At 45.0% G+C, this 18,034-nt stretch overlaps 1 protein-coding gene across 2 annotated transcripts in view; it reads left to right on the top strand.

Moving 5' to 3' along the window:
- Positions 1–18,034, top strand: part of ABCC4 (ATP binding cassette subfamily C member 4 (PEL blood group)) — a 267,510-nt gene that overhangs the window by 96,441 nt on the left and 153,035 nt on the right. For both annotated transcript variants that reach the window (XM_086709433.1, XM_086709438.1), the window contains 3 exons: positions 4,304–4,405; positions 8,048–8,137; positions 9,466–9,657. In XM_086709433.1, the coding sequence (XP_086565559.1) occupies positions 4,304–4,405; positions 8,048–8,137; positions 9,466–9,657 (384 nt within the window). The remainder of the gene's footprint in view (positions 1–4,303; positions 4,406–8,047; positions 8,138–9,465; positions 9,658–18,034) is intronic.

The following is an 18,034-nucleotide window of genomic DNA, read 5'->3' on the forward strand; positions in this document are numbered from 1 at the left end:
TTCGTAAGTCCATGAACGGCATAGTCTTCTCCCTCGCCATGACTTAATATCCCTTTGGGGATTCAGAAGTAGGGTGGGCAGTGCCAGCTAGGCCCTTGTGAGCTGGTTCCCAGGAGGATTAGCATTTGAGATGGGTTGGGAAGGAAGGGTTGGTTCAGTACTCAGAGCATCAAGGCGGAGGGCACTTGGGGAGTGTGAACTTAGGTGCTCATGGGTCACTGAAGGGTTTTAAGCATGGTGGACGTTCTCAGAGGTGTTTCAGTGAGATCATGAGGGAGTGTGGGGCGCCTAGGTGGCTCAGCTGGTTAAGCAACTGACTTCGGCTCAGGCCATGATCTCCTGGTTCATGAGTTAAAGCCCTGCGTCAGGGACTCTGCTGTCAGTGTGGAGCCTGCTTCGGATCCTCTGTCCCCTTCTCTCTGCCTTTGGCCCACTTACGCTCTCTCACTCTCTTAAAAATGAATAAACGTTAAAAAAAATAGGAAGTGGTGTTAGGTTTGACAGTGTTGGGGATGCTGGGGAAGGAATCGGGAGGGTATAGGGAGACAGCAAAAAATTGTGTCGGTGTTGTAAACGATTGGTGGTGAGATTCCGAAATTAACGTTGTTTCAAGAGGAATGAAGAATTGGAGGGATCGGAATTGTTGCAGAATAGGCAAGAGTTGCTGTCTGGGTGACTGTGGGGGAGCTGGTGTGGAAGAGAAATCAGGGCCATGCTGGGTTTAAAGCCTGCAAAGGAAGGAGTCCTCAGACCATCGTCTGTCCATTCTGCTTCCCTGTTAGACACGGGCATGGGGCAGAGAGGAAGGTTCTCAGCGAGCCTGGTCGAGTGGAAGCATCTGTGAGCAGACCTCGCCTCCCGCAGGCTGCGTCTTTGAGAGAAATGCACAGGAACACGTTTTCCTTTTCCTGCACAGAAGAAACTTTGCATATTCAGCTTTAATCACACTTGTAGCTTTGCAGCAAGATAGACAAGATTTTAATGACTTAAAGAGTGTTTATGGTTTTTAGAGTAGCAGTTGACTTCTGTGTTGTTCTCCTGAAACATTTTCACATGCTTATTTCAGTTGCTTCCTATGTTGGTTAGGATGAGGTTTGCCCGTGGGTCCTAGAATACCCATGTTAAAGCTGCTTATACAGGTAGTTCATTTTTCTTTCCTGAGCAAACCTTCGTGAGGTTGTATGTCGGTTTGCTAGCGCTGGGGCCGCAAAGTTGCCACAAACTAGGTGGCTCAGAGCGACAGGATTGTGTTGTTTCACGGTTCTGGAGCCAGAAGTCTGAAGTCAGGGTGTCCTCAGGGTCGTGATCCCTCTGAAACCCATAAGGGAGAATCGTTCCTTGCCTTCTCTAGTTTCTCGTGTGGCTGGCACACCTTGGCGTTTCTTGGCTTGTGGTTGCCATCACTGTAATCTCTGTCTTGGCTGTTTCCTACCTGTATGTATCTCTCCTCCTCCTTCTCTTCCTCCTCCTCTTTCCCTCTCCCTCCTCTCCGCCTCCTTCTCTTCCTTCTCCCCACTCCTCCTCCTCCTCCTCTTTGCCTCTTTCCCTCTCCCTCCTCCCCTCCTCTCCACCTCCTTCTCCTCCTTCTCCTCCTCTTTGCCTCTTTCCCTCTCCCTCCTCCCCTCCTCTCCACCTCCTTCTCCTCCTTCTCCTTCTCCTCCTCCTCCTCCTCCTCTTTTCCTCTTCCCCCTCCTTCCTCCCCTCTTCTCCGCCTCCTCCTCCTCCTCCTCCTCCTCCCCTTTCCTCCTCCTCCTCCTCCCCATTCCTCCTCCTCCTCATTCCTCCTCCTCCTCCTCCCTATTCCTCCTCCTCCTCCTCCCCACTCCTCCTCCTCCTCCTCCTCCCCACTCCTCCTCCTCTTTTCCTCTTCCCTTCTCCCTCCTTCCCTCCTCTCCGCCTCCTTCTCCTCCTCCTCCTTTTTTCCTCTTCCCCTCTCCCTCCTCCCTTCCTCTCCACCTCCTTCTTCCCCTCCTCCCCACTCCTCCTCCTCCTCCCCTCTTCCTCCTCTTGTTTTCCTTTAAATATTTTATTTCTGAGTAATCTCTGTGCCCAATGTAGGACTCAAACTCACAGCCCCAAGACTGAGAGCTGCACGCTCCACTGACTGAGCCAGCCAGGCGCCCCATTGTGTCTTCTTATAAGGACACCAGTCATATTGGATTTAGGGGTCACCCTACTCCAGTATGACCTCACCTGAATCAGCCACGTCTGCAATGACCCTATTTGCAAATAAAGTCACATAATTGAGGTAACTGGGGTTATGACTTCATCCTGTCTTTCTGGGAGGGCACGATTCACCCCATAAGAAGTTCCATGGCTAGTATGCTGTTCTGTGGCTTTAGAGGCCCAGACGCTTTCTTCTTGCTTGTGGCCTTGCCCAGAGAGTCATGGGCCAGAGAGGCTATTTTTTCCGGGAAGCAACCTTATTCCTGCTGGCACCGCTCAGTTGGGTTCGTACCCGAAGAACTGAGCCCCGAACGCCGTGTGGCATAGTTTTTCATACATTTTTTACTTCTTTGTCTCTCATGTGTAGTAACATACAAACATGTAGTCTGATTAAGTGGTCTCATGTTACAAGGTCGTGAGGGATGTGGTCACGTATGCATATAACCAGGTTGCCTTGAGGGTTTTTTTTTTTTTTTTCTTTTCTCTTTTTTCTTCTTTTCCGAGGGAGGGGACCCTACCACAGCTTTGGCTAAGCTGCCGACTTCCAAGGCCCAAGCCATTGGGTGGAGGAAGGTTCCTGGGCATGATCACTTTCCACTGGCCTAAACTTAATCACCTGATTCTGCATAGCTCTGTGGGAGGCTGGGAAGAGGGGTCCCTTTCCCAGGCTGCCATGCCCTAAAAACCAGGAGTTTGTTTCCACAGAAGAACGAGAGCAAGTTTTGAGGGCCGTTAACAGTTGCTGCCACACATTCAAAGTTTTGGGGGTAGAGGGGTATTGGTTGTTCATTCTGTTTGTACCAGTGTAGCTTTTCCCATTGAATTATGTCTAGCATTTGCAGAGCAAAACCGAGTTTTCCTGTATATGTGATTGTGTTAGGTTTGTAATGGTTAGCATGACTTGGTTCGATTCAAATTGCACCACCTTGCTGCTATCTGGTGTGGACAAGAGCAGGAAGCGTGGAAAAATACCTTCTGCTGTCGAGAGGGTATTTGCTAAGGAGAAAAGACAAGTGATTATGAAGAGATGCTTGTAAAAAAAAAAATATATATATATATAATATATATATTAAATAAATATATATATATACATATACATATATATATTTTTTTTTTAATTTTTTTTTCAACGTTTTTTATTTATTTTTGGGACAGAGAGAAACAGAGCATGAATGGGGGAGGGGCAGAGAGAGAGGGAGACACAGCATCGGAAACAGGCTCTAGGCTCCGAGCCATCAGCCCAGAGCCTGACGCGGGGCTCGAACTCACGGACCGCGAGATCGTGACCTGGCTGAAGTCGGAGGCTTAACCGACTGCGCCACCCAGGCGCCCCTCTATATTTAAGTAGGCTTCATGCCCAGCGTGGAGCCCAACATGGGGCTTGAACTCATGACCCTGAGATCAGGACCTGAGCTGAGATCAAGAGTCAGATGCTTAACCAACCCGGTGCCCCTAAATTTTTTTTTTTTTTTTTAGAATGATGACAAGTGATAGCTCATGACAGGAAGGATGCATTGCTGTGATGCTTATGGGGGGAAAAGCAAAGTGTACCCAAGTGCCCAGGGAAAGGGCAAAACAGAAATGGACAGAACCACATTTTTCATTCAGAGTCTCTCTGCCATTGGTTCTGTGTTCCCAGCCTGTCTTTTTGCATCAACTCGATTTCTGAAGGCCTGGGGGTGACCTTCGTCTGGGTGCCCAGCGTCTCACGTGGTGCTTGGCACATGGTGGGATTAGATAAATATTTATGTAATCATTTCCTACCAACTCCCATGTTTACTGTTAGTAACACAGGAGTAAAACCGTGACAATGTCTAGGTTCTAAATGTGTTCGCTGCTCGTAACTATATTTTCTCTTGAGGGAAGAATCAGTATACTTGTTGAGAAGGTTACAGAGTTAGCTTTGTGAACTCAGTGTGTGTGTGTGTGTGTGTGTGTGTGTGTGTGTGTGTGTACTGTATTATATAATTACATAGTACATACTGTGTTCTGATGTGAGTCCCCCTTGTAAATACAGTTGGTAAAATGATACATACACAGGCTGCGTAAAATGCTACGTTGCAAATTCCAGGAAAGCAAATATTCTTGCTTATGCTTTGTTCCTACAGCTCAACCAGCCTTTTTCCTTCTTCTGCAGAACTTTCTGTTACTTGACGAGATACCACAGCGTACTCCTCAGCCGCCATCAGACGGTAAAATGATCGTGCATGTGCAAGACTTCACTGCCTTTTGGGATAAGGTAACAAATCCTCCCTTGCAAGATCACAACTGGTAAAAGACAACCGGGGATGTAGATTTAATAGAGAATTTTGATTTTTTTTTTTACACACCATATAAAATGTGACTTGCATTGTTTCCTTGAAAGTATGTTATAAACATTCTCAAAATCAGGAATAAGGTTTGTAGTTAATGGGGATTAAGTATAAAATCAGCCCAAGGCATACGACATGTTCTTTGTCCCATTGTTAGGAGAACTTTCCAAGTATGATCACATTGTTTTCGGTGATAAGTTTGCAATGTCCCCATTTACAGGATTGAGCAGACAAGTGATACGGTCTGGAACGGGTTAGCTAACACGTACATCACAAGCTGTTACAGAGGAGAGACTGGGAAATCAGTGTACGTTTTTTACCCTGACGCTATCAGACCATCTCATTACATATGGAGTGAGGCCCATGATGTGGATATTTCCTGTAGGGTAGTGTGAGGGCTCCTGTTCTAAGCTTCTGGAAGGTGCTGGCTGCTTTGGGGGCAGGCAGGGGCAGGGAGGAGGCAGCTGGTGAGCACAGTAAGTGCCAGTGATTCCCAGCTTCAGGGTTCTGTGTGGGAAGCTGACAGGTAGGACAGGTGAGGTCACGAAGGTTTTCTGACACTTGGTTGATTTAGGACATTTAGGCAAATGGGAAAAACCCTTCCTACCTTACTGCAGCGGATTCCCTCCTGCTTGGTAATTCTCCACTGGTGCACTTGAAGCACTTGTAGAAAGCTCTGTTCCAGTTCCCTTCTGTGAGTGCTGGGGAGTTAGGTAGTGCACTGAGGTAGTTACCGCACACCCTGTATGATGACCCATCACCACCTTTCTTTTGTACGAACCGTGCAACACTAAAATGAGCACTTTTGTTCTTCTTCCCAGAACTTAATCACTTGTTCCCAGACTTTTCCTGCAGCTTTTGCGTTGTAGCACAGAACACCCCCATCCTGTTGTCCTGCCCTTGTCTGGGGAAGAACTGTGCCTCTCACTGGGGGTGATTAGGGGCCCTAGAGTGAGGGAGGGGCACAGACATTGGGGATTTGGGAAGGAAGCTAAGGCCACCGGGCTGGGAGGCAGAAGGATGTGGGTTTTCGAACCACCCACTAGACAGCTGGGTGGGTAGGTGGGCAAAGGTCTTCGCCCCCACCTGGTTTCATTCATGAAAGGAATGCGCTCGGTTTCAGTGTCTGAGCTTGGAAGTGTATGGTCCGGTGGGAGCCTCTAAATCGCCGCGGGGCAGGGATTTTCATCCTGTGTTCACTGCTATGTCCCCAGGGCCTACCCCACGGCTGGGCTGGCGCATTGCATCGGCCTCTACTGAGCCCCAGGGCAAGGGGGCCTGAGCACCCCTGAACTGTCACATGCTGCCCCCTTCTGGTCACGCTCGAGCAATGCCTGACCCTGGAGCCTGGGCCAGGAAGCAGCAACTTGTCTGGCGCTAACAGGAATCTCTGAGGTGCAGGGAACGGGAAGCCAGTGTCGTTCTGTGGCTTCTTACTTTGTAGATGTAACTGAGTTAAAAAAAAAAAATGTAGTCAAGTAGGAACTAGTTCGTTGTTAGACATGAAGAGAGGAGTGGAAAAGCTTAAAAAAATGTTTCTATGTATTGAAATCCACCTTAATGACAGTTTTTATAATTCGATAGAATCTGGGGCTGGTTTTTTTTGGTGTGCATGCGTGCTTAAATGTAATTATCCTGGTTTTAGTATGTACCCATTTTATGACCAATTATTCCAGAGAAGGTTTTCATTTTGAAGATAACACAGACCTTTTATTTCTTCTGCTGTGCCTTTAGCCTTTCTGCCTTGTGTTAACTGTGTGTACACATTCCCAGCATAGAGAGAGGTCACGCAGCAGCCCAGCTCTGCACCTGTGCGTGGGAAAGTTCGCTCAGCTGCTTTTGGCTATCCGTGGCTTAGATTCTTCCTCCCATCATCCCTCGTAGTTGAACTTGCAGGGAAAGTTCTGAACAGAAGCTCTGTACGTTTCTCTGCCCTTCACGTATCTATCTGGAGGTTTGTCTTTGAGGAACCCTTTTTTAGAAATGTAGAAGGTAGCAGTGCCTTAGATCAACTCACGGTCAGTTTCCTGTGATCGTGGGAGGGCATTCCCCCAACTGTGTTTGCAGAACACTAACCCCTTACAAGCCTTCTTCAGAAAGGGTTTGGGACTCACACACATTCACGAGATCCTCAGTCCTGGGGCCATGCATGGTCAGGACTCCCAGAAGCATCCCACGGGGAAATGAGGCAGAGATTGTAACAGTGGGAACGAAGCCCACAGTGTCAGCACAGGAGCTCAACACAGGGCTCGAACCATGAGATCATGACCTGAGCCAAAACCAACAGTCAGACGTTTAACTGACTGAACCACCCAGGCGCCCCATTTATTGAGAGTTTTCTTAACACTAAATCTCCTTATTGTAGAATTTATAGAATGTTTAGGAATACAACTTCTGATTAGCATGATTTTTGCTTTATCCTTTTCCGTTGTGTTGGATTCTGTGCTGTAGTGCACGCCTCCATGTGTTTTTTTTTGTTTTTTTTTTTGTTTTGTTTTTTTTTTTACAGTAGAAGTACTTTGTTGTACCTGTTTACTAGGACAGGTAATGCATGGTACAGGTAGAAGACAGACTATTTCTCTGGTGTGATACCATATACTAACTTACTTGTTATTTTTGTTGGTGTTAAATTTGAGCTCTGATTACAGCCTTGACCACCACGCACAGGAGCCTTTTTGCCAAGAGTGATCTTACAATGCCAAGTGCCTTCTTGCTTTGTGAGCATTACTCAGATTCCTTCCTTATTAAATGAGAATGGAGAGGTTACGGGAGATTTCCAGTTACTTAGTAGCAAAGGGCCTGGCATGCGGTGTACTTATACTGCCACCTTGTGGGGGTTAATGGAATAGACGATTAAAACAAAGGGTCATAATGTAAAACTTGAAAACTTCCCATACTGAATATTCTGTTAACTGTATTCTTTTAATATTAGTGTGCACCAAGAAGTTTTCATTTCGGAAGGGTGCCTTATCATTTCTACAACTTAAATTCTGTGGGTGTCTAGAACTGGGTTCACATGCAAATCTGCTAAGAGAACAGGCCTTCTGAAAAGCAGCTAAGCCCCAAAGAACTATAGTTGAGGGGTGCCTGGGTGGCTCAGTCGGTTGAGCATCCAACTTTTGATTTTGGTTCAGGTGATGATCTCACAGTGTGTGAGATCAAGCCCTGGGTTGGGCTCTGCGCTGACAGTGTGGAGCCTGCTTGGGATTCTCTGTCCCTTTCTCTCTCTGCCCCTCCCCCTTTGCACTCTCTCTCAAAGTAAATAAACATTAAAACATATATGTATATATATATTTATATTCTTATATTTATATTTATTTTTATATTCATATATGTGTGTGTATGTATGTATATATGTGTGTGTGTGTATATATGTATATACATATACACACATGTATATGTAGAGAGAGAGAGTGTGAAAGGGACTCCAGCACATGGTATCTTCAGATAGGAAGGGGGAGAGATGTGGGTTATGTTCACATACCAGTGACTATTACAGTATTTTCTTTTTGAGGTAATTTGTGTTACTTTATTGAAATGTGCCTATTTTTGTGAACTTGAATTTGTAGGCATCAGAAACCCCAACCCTACAAGGCCTTTCCTTTACGGTCAGACCCGGGGAATTGTTAGCTGTGGTCGGACCTGTGGGAGCAGGAAAGGTAAGTCATAGTGCCTTTTGACAGCTCGCTGCCATGCCACATCCCATATTAAATTCTTGGGGCTGGGCTGTGTGTAACACAAGTTTGACTGGGTATATCCAGAATGGCATTTCTCAAAATGTGTTCCATGGAGCATTGGTTCTGCAAGAAGGCCGCGCGGCCGCATCAATCTGGATCGTGTGGTTGTGTTTTTCTTGGTGCTTCAAGTGGCACAGTTTGGAAATGCTTATCTGGAAGATGGATGTCTCCGTGAAGGAAATTCCTTACGTGACTGCTATTCGGGATGGAATGACTAAGAAAACGGATTCTTCTTTTTGTCAGAGCAAATTCTACAGGAGGTCTTGGGGTTGTAAAAGGCTCTTCTGGGAAGCTTTAAACATTTCCTTATGTGGCTTACCCAAGTCACGTCCGCGCACAGTGGTGAACGTATGGCCACGTGCATGGCACTGTGCTAAGAGCAAAAGACACAGATGTAAGAAGGCTCGGGCTGATTGCCCTCTAGAAACACCCAGGTCCTGGGGCAAGACAGGTACGCGAAAGGATGATTTCGGCTCAGTTCTGAGCATTCTGTTTGTGGTAGGCACAGAGCCACCACGTCCGTATGTCGTGAAAGACTTGAAGGAGGTGTGTGTGTGCACTTAGCCCTGTGCATCTGAAACAATAGAATAGGGAATGCTACGTGTAGGATGAATAAATGATCGAGCCGTCATTTAATCGGTTTTTGCTTTTTGGTAACCTGACCCCCTTCAGAGTCCCTTTAATCTTTCCTGACGCATCGGATAGATTATTTACACACAGCTTTTCAGAAAGGAGGATAGCCGGATGCAGGACCACCTGCAAACCTCAGACAGAGGAAGTGTGTATTATGCCAGCCTCCCCTGTTGGGAATGGCCAGCAGTCTGTCTTTGAGCACAGCATTTCATTTGGGGGGAAACGCGCTCGGGCAGAGCAGGCTGGTATCCTCTGTTTTGTTAGCATTCAAATTTGATTTTAAATTTGTAAAAAATACGTATTTATTTTTGGGAGAGGGGAACAGAGGATACCCTGCGGGCTCTGCGCTGACAGGCTGACAGCAGTGAGCCTGACGCGGGACTCGAACTCACGGACTGCGAGAGTTCAGCCGCTTAACTGACTGGGCCACCCAGGTGCCCTCCGAGCATTCATATTTTTTATTGCACCTTCCAGGGCTGTACTTGAGTCTGTTTTAAGTGGAAGCGCTCTGATGTGTATCAGACCCCGGGGCTGGGGGAGGCGGGATTGGGAATAGCAGCAGCTTGTCTGTGCCCAGTGCTGCTGGCACACACTTGCTTGTTTCCAATCTGTTTCAGTCGTCGCTGTTAAGTGCCCTGCTGGGGGAGCTGCCCCGGAGCCAGGGGCTGGTCAGCGTGCACGGAAGAATTGCCTATGTTTCTCAGCAGCCCTGGGTGTTTGCAGGAACTGTGAGGAGTAATATTTTATTTGGGAAGAAGTATGAAAAGGAACGATACGAGAAAGTCATAAAGGCTTGCGCTTTGAGAAAGGTAAGGACTTTTGAGTTACACACGTTTGAATTTCAAGTAATAATAGTGTTGATTGAAATGACAAGGTTGAGTTCCTTTTTTTTTTGAAAGCTCTTTGGACATTATCTAATACTTCAAGCTGGTCTTGTGGGCAGACACACCACATGTAACTGCACAGAGGCACTGCTGTTTTAATCCTGATGTCATGAGGATCACAGGATGCTTCTCTTGTTTTGTGAAGTTTTATTCACTTTGCACTTTTTAAATGGACAGTTATAAAAAAAAAAAAAGAGTAGCGTAAAGAGCCCTCATGTACCCATCCCCCAGCTTTAACCATGCTCTCTGCTGGGGGAAGAGGAGTAAGGCTGACCATTCCCCCTGCCCTCTGCCAGCCTCACCCACACCCCGAATTATTCTGATGCAGAACGTAGCCCTCCTGTAGTTCGTCTGCACGTGTTTCCTTCATTATCTCTAAAAGATAAGAAGTCCTCTGAAAAGAAACCATGTTATCACCCTTGAAAAGTGACCACAGGTCCTTAATATCATCACTGTCCTAGTCCACGTGTACATTTCGTTAATTATCTCAGCAGGAAATCTGGTCAGCCATTGGTTTGAGTCAGACCCCACGTCAGGTCTGTACTTTGCTCTTGGCTGATTTATATCTGGGGTCCCTTTCAGTCTCGATTTATTATTTTAAGAAAAGGAAATGTTTTCAAATTTATTTTGAATACTACATCATTGTCTTTGCAGAAAATGGCGAGATGAAATGTTGAACTGTACTTGGGATTTAAATAAAATTGATGAATGAATGATAAAAACTGAACTTACTTGATAGGACAGTATAATTTAGCAAAAAGGAAAACAAAACGGTCCATAGTGATAAATATTATGTGACTCCCTTTGGGTTATAAAAATCAGTGGATAATGGCGATAAAGGGCTCTCCCTGGGGTCTGCTCGATGCAGGCTGGACATCCGACTGTTCTTTTATACTGTGTGGAAAAGGCCAGGACAGACTTTTAAAGGTATGGAATTGAAGGCTCCCAGCCAGTGTAGTGAGGAAATAGTAATTTTGCTTGAACAATGGCTTGAACATGATAGATTTTATCAGGCGAGTAGCATTTTATGATGTGGACAAAACATAATTGCTTGTTTAATGGGCTTCTATTTCTTTCCCCTGGGTCATTGTTAATGAGAGATTATGTGTTTTCAGAAATGACATCAGGTTAGCAGTGGTGAGCGAGATTTTTGTTCAATGGTGTATACTGTGTAAGGAGAGGGAGAAAGCAGTGGTGATAACTGCCATTTATTTGGAGTCCACGTGCTAATCACTTTTTTGCCTGTCGTGCATGCGCACACACACCCATCCGTCCACCCACCCACCCACGCACACACACATACCAGTTTTTAATCTTTTACCAGTGCTTTTGATGGCATGCACCACCCTCATTTTATAGTTGCTAGAACTGAGGCTTATAGAGATGAAACAATTCACGTAAACATCTGCAGCTCAAGTTGAGATTTTTCATGATGCCAGATTCCATGCTTCAAGTTCAGATTTTTCATGACCCCAGATTCCATGCTTCAAGTTGAGATTTTTCATGACCCCAGATTCCATGCTTCACGGGGCCATGATGCCTCCCAGCAGAGGGAGTTTATAAGGAAGAGCGATTTTTAAAGTTGGGTAATTGAGGCGGAGGCCAGTACTGACACCGGTGAGAAGCCAGACGCCGAGAGGCAGTGGCCCCAGTAGCCCACCTGCAAGCCTGGTGGGTGAGGGTAGGACGTCAGCTCCGCTCCAGGAACGGTGTTGTGGAGCATTTAGAAAAATGGGGATGAAGCAGCAGTTAACATCCAGAGCTGGATTCGAGGATGTCAACTTTGAGCATACAACAGGCATGTACACAGAGTAGCAACAGTTAATTCAGATATAACTGGAGAAGTTCCTTAGGCAGACGGTCATCAAGTACTTGTGGACGTGGCATGTGATACCACGAGGGTGAGTCTCCTCAACGCGATGACTGCCGGGAGCGAGGGGCCGAAGAGGCCACCGTGTGGTCCACGTACCTTGACATTGTGCACGTGTGAAGATTACAACCCTAACTGGGTACCAGGAGCTGAAGTTTTCCTTCTCATATTTACACCACTGCCTTTTCAGCTCATAAACTACTAGGTAACCTTGTTCGACATAACTACTATTTAATTTAATTTAATTTATATTTTATATATTTTATTTATTTATTTATTTATTTATTTATTTATTTATTTATTTATTTTGAGAGAGAGAGAGAGAGAAAGAGAGAATGCACGTGCAAGTTATCAAAGGGCAGAGAGAGGGAGAGGGAAAGAGGAGCGGGGCTCACCTGGGCTCTGGCTCACCCAAAGCAGAGTTCATGCTCACCCAGTGTGGGTCTCGAACTCAGGAACCATGAGATCATGACCTGAGCTGAACGAAGTCAGATATTTAACCAGTTGAGCCACCTAGGTGCCCAATGTAACTACCCTTTAAATGATTTAAAAAGAGGTGCTATGAGTGTCCAGGAAGAAGAATTTTTAAGAGTAATAGAAAAGTACTGAAATTCTGTGTGGCCAAGAACATTCAGACAGATACGTATGTGCTCCAATCAGGAACAGAGTTTTCACATAAGATAGAAAAGGAAAAGTTTTTGCCTTAACTTGCCTCCTTCAACACTGAGCCAGTTGTAAATGCTATGTTTAACTCTTGGCCCCTAACACGAGAAATTATATTCCATTGCCACAGAGGCTGGGAGAGCATTCCTGAAAACAGGGGCATTAAACTTATTTTTAGCCCAAATAGATGTCACTTATTATAATAATGAGTAAATTATGTGATATATTTTTTTAAATGGGACAATTGAAGAAGGTAGGGTGTGGAGTAGGCAATGAACAGAACACAGGCATTTTCTTTTCACCTTCCTCAAGCCTAACTCCGGATGCCCAGAGCAGATTCCGAAGAGCCAGGCCAGTGTTTGCCTGTTTCTTTGCACGGCCTTGCTTTTCTGGTGATAGCTCAGCCCTGCCTTTCTACTCCCCACATTTGACCATCCCTGGAGAAAAGCACGTGTTGGGACAGTGGCTGCCATTCAGCGTTTTCCCCAGGGACTGATGCCTTTGCCACCGCCACATGGGACGACTGGACCAGTGTGTGGGCCACCTCTGGGGCACGTGGACTCTGGCGGGAAGGGTCCCTGCAAGGCGGGCTGTGCTGCGATTCTTGTATTCATGGTTCCATGTTGATAAACACGGACGGTTACCTATTCTGAGTGACACGGCATGTGGGGTCAGGGCCCCTTGTGCTCCTTCCCTCCTGGACAGAAAAGGAGGCCCGGCGTGGAGATGTAGTGAAGGGTGGAGTCCTGGCCCCAGCCTTGTCACTTCAGACACATCCTGTTACCTGTCTGGGCTTCTCCCGTCTGCTCCAAGTGTCGACAGTGGGTCTGAAGATTTCCAAGAAGTTTGGCTGCAGTTCTGAAATGCCATCTATGACTCTGTTTAGTGATTGGTAAGGGCTTTAGGAAACCACAGAACCACCTGATGAGTTACGAGATCTTTTGCTTTTCTCCTCTTGGAACCCATGTGTCAACGGATGGGCATAAGATGGCTACAGAGAGTTGTGGCGTCCTGGAATTATGTTGCCCGTAGATACAAAGACTGCATGTGTAGTAGAAAGGCCTTGGCCTTTGGAGAGAGACAGTCTCGAGAATTAACTTGGGATGTTAGTCCATTTTCTTATTAAATGGTGGGCATATGGGACTTCTGTCGAGACTAAGCAGACATGCCGGGTTTTTGAAAAATGGTAGCTATTGTTACAATTATAGTCCTTTTCTCTAAATTCATATATACATATAAATATAATAGAGATTTCTCCTTACAGCCTCCCCTAAATCTGGAGGGAAAACAAAACAAAAAAGGGCAACATTTCTTATGTTATGTGTATATTACAACTAGATGTGTTACACTAGATCTAATTGAAGTTTACTTAAGTCGTTGAGCAGATAATATTTCTGAAATAAAATAGGAGGATATGAAGTAATCACATTTAGCAACATCCATTTAGACTGATGACATACTCAGAGCGACACTGTAGCAAGTTAAAGAGTATAGTTTAGGGAACAGCTGGTTAAGTCCAAGGCCCTGGAGGCAGACAGTTGTGGATTGAGTCTCAGTCTATTTACCAGCTCTGTGATTCGGGTTACAAAGCTTGAGTTTCTTCATCTATGAAATGGAGATGATCAACCTCATGTGGTATTTTTTAGGACGAAATGCAATAACTTTCTTAAAGCACCTGATTGCTAGGGACGTAACAAGCATTCTATAAATGTTAGAATAGTGTTGAAGAGATACTGCCTCTTAATTAATAAAAGAGCAGCCAGTTTTGTGTAGAATCACCTCTATAAAATGTGACATGTTAGAAAAGAAGGTATTTGAGTATATAACTTCCATTATTTGAGGTGATATTTGTTATAGGTGCTCTAACGTAGTACGTTACATAAACCACCAACAAAGATAGTGTCTAACAGAAGATAAGCAATGTATCACATGACATTTGTCTGGCTATTTTACGTTGGAAGACTTTTTAGCATTTTTGGGTAATACATACTTGAAGGTGTAATATTGATAAATTCAAGGTTAGTATTTTCTCACATAGGTCACTCGAATTTATAAGCCTCTCTGGGGTGCTCACAGGCTTACAGTTTCTTCTATTCACTACATTTCTGCCAGCTTGGACATTTTCTTTTCTGATAACATTGACGGTTGTAAAATGATTATTGTTTTATCTTTAGTTTTTCATCTCTCACTTGAGATAGCTTTTACCCATGACATAGGAAATAAATAAGTACAAAAGGGATCTATAAGGCTAATCAAAATACGGAGACTAAGTTTATCGATACTTGTGTGTGTATAGAGAAGTCTTCAAGTCTTAATTTTGATATTATAAGTATACTTTTTATTTTAAATATACTTTAAAAAATGTCCGTTTATTTTTGAGAGATAAAGAGCACAAGGAGGGAAGAGGCAGAGAGAGAGAGAGAGAGACACAGAGAGACAGAGAGTCCAAAGGAGGCTTGGAGCTGTCAGCACAGAGCCCGACGAGGGGCTCGAACTCATGAACTGTGAGATCATGACCTGAGCCAAAGTCAGACGCTTAACCAACTGAGCCACCCAGGTGCCCTTAAATATACTTTTAAATATATTTTTCAGTAACCACTTGGGGCAGCTTGATGAGGAAGGAAGAGTAAAAGGCTATGAATAGAGACAAACTTCATTCAGATTCCATCCATTCCATTTAACAGCTGGCAGTCCTCAGACTGTTATGTAACCTCATCTCAGTTTCCCCATCTGTGAAGTGGGGCTAATTCTTTGCAGCTTGTGAGGATTAGAGATAATCACTGTCAGACAACTGGGCACCAGGCTTGGTGCATAAATCTTACCCTCTAGGAGCTGGGGAGATAAACCGTGCATGCGTGTACAAATTATGAAGCAGAATGTGGTGGGCCCTTCCTGAGAAATCAAGGTCTTGGGAGTGTAGTAGAAAAAGGGTGAGTTCTGATTCAGGAAGCTCGAGGATGGTTGGGGAGCCAACAGGCCATGATAGGAAGGCCAGTCATGGGAGAAATGTTAGGAACAAAGCCTCGGAACTCAGGCTATTTGACTCGGGATCCAGCCCTCCTTTGCCCCCCAGGCCTCGAGTCTGGCTCTCCTAGACTGTCAACAGTCTGCTCAGTGGTATTTCTACTGAAGTCTCCACCATTGCCAGAGGGCACTCGACACAGGTTTTGGGCCTGGTGGCATCAACCCAGCATCGCTGTTTCTTGGCTTTCCTCTGGTCTTGTATGTGTGCTTTTTAGTGAAAACCATTACAGAGGAAAGAGTTGGTTAAATGTCACTGTGATGTAACTAACATTAGAATATCTTCTTCTCACTGGGAGATTGGGAGAATTTGAAATATTATGCTCAACTCAGGCTTTTCTCCTTTAACTGAAACAGAAAAATTATGGTTCGAAAATTAGCCTGACTCAGATTTCACTTCATATTCTTTGAAATGTTGTCCCCGCTCCCCTCCCCCATCTGATGCTTGTCCATAGTTTGCAGAGTCAACAACACACTCAAAAATCCTACTACTGGGCTCAGAGAGCGTCTGTTCCGTATTCCCTAACTGTGCTAAGTGAAAGGGTGGATTTTAAGTGCCTTCTCTAGAAAATGGCTAAGATTGCTCTGCCACAGTCTTGTGCTATTTTAGAAGGAAAACAAAGCATATAAAATCAAGGCATAAAAACCTAAGAACACTTTGCAAGGACTGTCAACAGTGACTTGGAGGCCAAGTAAACTGTGTGGGTGGGTGGAGGCTGGGAGGCTATCTCAAAATGGCCCATTGTTTTTAATGGAAAGCCAAAAGCAAGCGATGGTGTTGACTTCTGAGCTCAGCAAAAAAAACCCCATGTGAAATAGTGGATTTTCATGATTGAGCAGTTGCTGCCTTTCATTTACTGTAATCCACTTAGGCTCTGAGCATGCAGGGAATTCTGGGAGTCTTTGTATGCTGTCAGGGAACGGGTTAGGATGGGGTGCTCTCTCTCCCTTCTCCTTTTGGTGGTGTGCTTGGCATGTTTTGATTCACCCTGAGGGGTCCCGCTGTTGGTTTGATCAGAAAATCTGTATCAGCCACGAATAGCAGGTCATGATGATTTGTGTCCTTTTCCTACGTATAGAAGGTGTTTGTCCACGGTTTTGATTGTCACGGCATCCTTGAGCTTAGCCATTCTTGTCTCTCCAGCACATCTTGTAGAAGAGGAAAAAGAGGTTTAGGGAGATCAGTGGACATGCTTGTCATGGACATTCCAGCATGCCGCTTGCTTTCTCCCAGATTTGCCAAAGTTAGAGACGAAGAGATGAGGGTTTATCCATAGAAAGTGTTGCTGTGTATCCTAAGTCTATGCTTGAGAGGTGTGGTAGGTAACCAGCAAACTCCCCCACACTCTGCTTGTCGATGCTAGGACCTGTTTAGTGACAATTACAAGCCATCTAAATAAAGGTTTCTAATACAAGGTAATTAAACCTGTTACCCTGTCCTTTAGGGGATGTTCTTATTACTCCCTTTTTTTTCTCCAGGTACTGTGATTGGTTCATTTCTTTCTTTCTTTTTTTTTTTTTTAAATATAATTTATTGACAAATTGGTTTCCATACAACATCCAATGCTCATCCCACAGTGCCCTCCTCAGTGCCCATCACCCACCTTCCCCTCTTTCCCAACCCCCATCAACCCTCAGTTTGTTCTCAGTATCCAAGAGTCTCTTATGGTTTGCCTCCCTCCCTCTTTGTAACTTTTTTTCCCCCTTTCCCCTCCCTCATGGTCTTCTGTTAAGTTTCTCAAGATCCACCTATGAGTGAAAACATGTGTCTTTCTCTGACTTATTTCATTTAGCATAATACCTTCCAGTTCCATCCATGTTGCTGCAAATGGCCGGATTTCATTCTTTCTCATTGCCAAGTAGTATTCCGTTGTGTATATAAACCACAACCTCTTTATCCATTCATCAGTTGATGGACATTTAGGCTCTTTCCATAATTTGGCTATTGTTGGAAGCGCTGCTATAAACATTGGGGTACATATACCCCTATGCTTCAGCACTGCTGTATCCCTTGGGCAAATTCCCAATGGTGCTATTGCTGGGTTGTAGGGTAGATCTATTTTTAATTTGTTGAGGAACCTCCACACTGTTTTCCAGAGAGGCTGCACCAGTTGGCATTCCCACCAACAGTGCGAGAGGGTTCCCGTTTCTCCACATCCTCGCCAGCATCTGTAGTCTCCTGATTTGTTCATTTTAGCCACTCTGACTGGTGTGAGGTGATATCTGAGTGTAGTTTTGATTTGTATTTCCTTGATGAGGAGTGACGTTGAGCATCTTTTCATGTGCCTGTTGGCCATCTGTATGTCTTCTTTTTTTTTTTTTTAATTTTTTTTTTTCAACGTTTATTTATTTCTGGGACAGAGAGAGACAGAGCATGAACGGGCGAGGGGCAGAGAGAGAGGGAGACACAGAATCGGAAACAGGCTCCAGGCTCTGAGCCATCAGCCCAGAGCCCGACGCGGGGCTCGAACTCACGGACCGTGAGATCGTGACCTGGTTGAAGTTGGACGCCTAACCGACTGCGCCACCCAGGCGCCCCATGTATGCCTTCTTTAGAGAAGTGTCTATTCATGTTTTCTGCCCATTTCTTCACTGGATTATTTGTTTTTTGGGTGTAGAGTTTGGTGATCTCTTTATAGATTTTGGATACTAGCCCTTTGTCCGATATGTCATTTGCAAATATCTTTTCCCATTCTGTCTGCCTTTTTTAGTTTTGTTAATTATTTCCTTTGCAGGGCAGAAGCTTTT

Source organism: Puma concolor, chromosome A1, assembly GCF_028749965.1.
Source record: "Puma concolor isolate L17-30 chromosome A1, mPumCon1.1.hap2, whole genome shotgun sequence".
Classification (NCBI taxonomy): domain Eukaryota; kingdom Metazoa; phylum Chordata; class Mammalia; order Carnivora; family Felidae; genus Puma; species Puma concolor.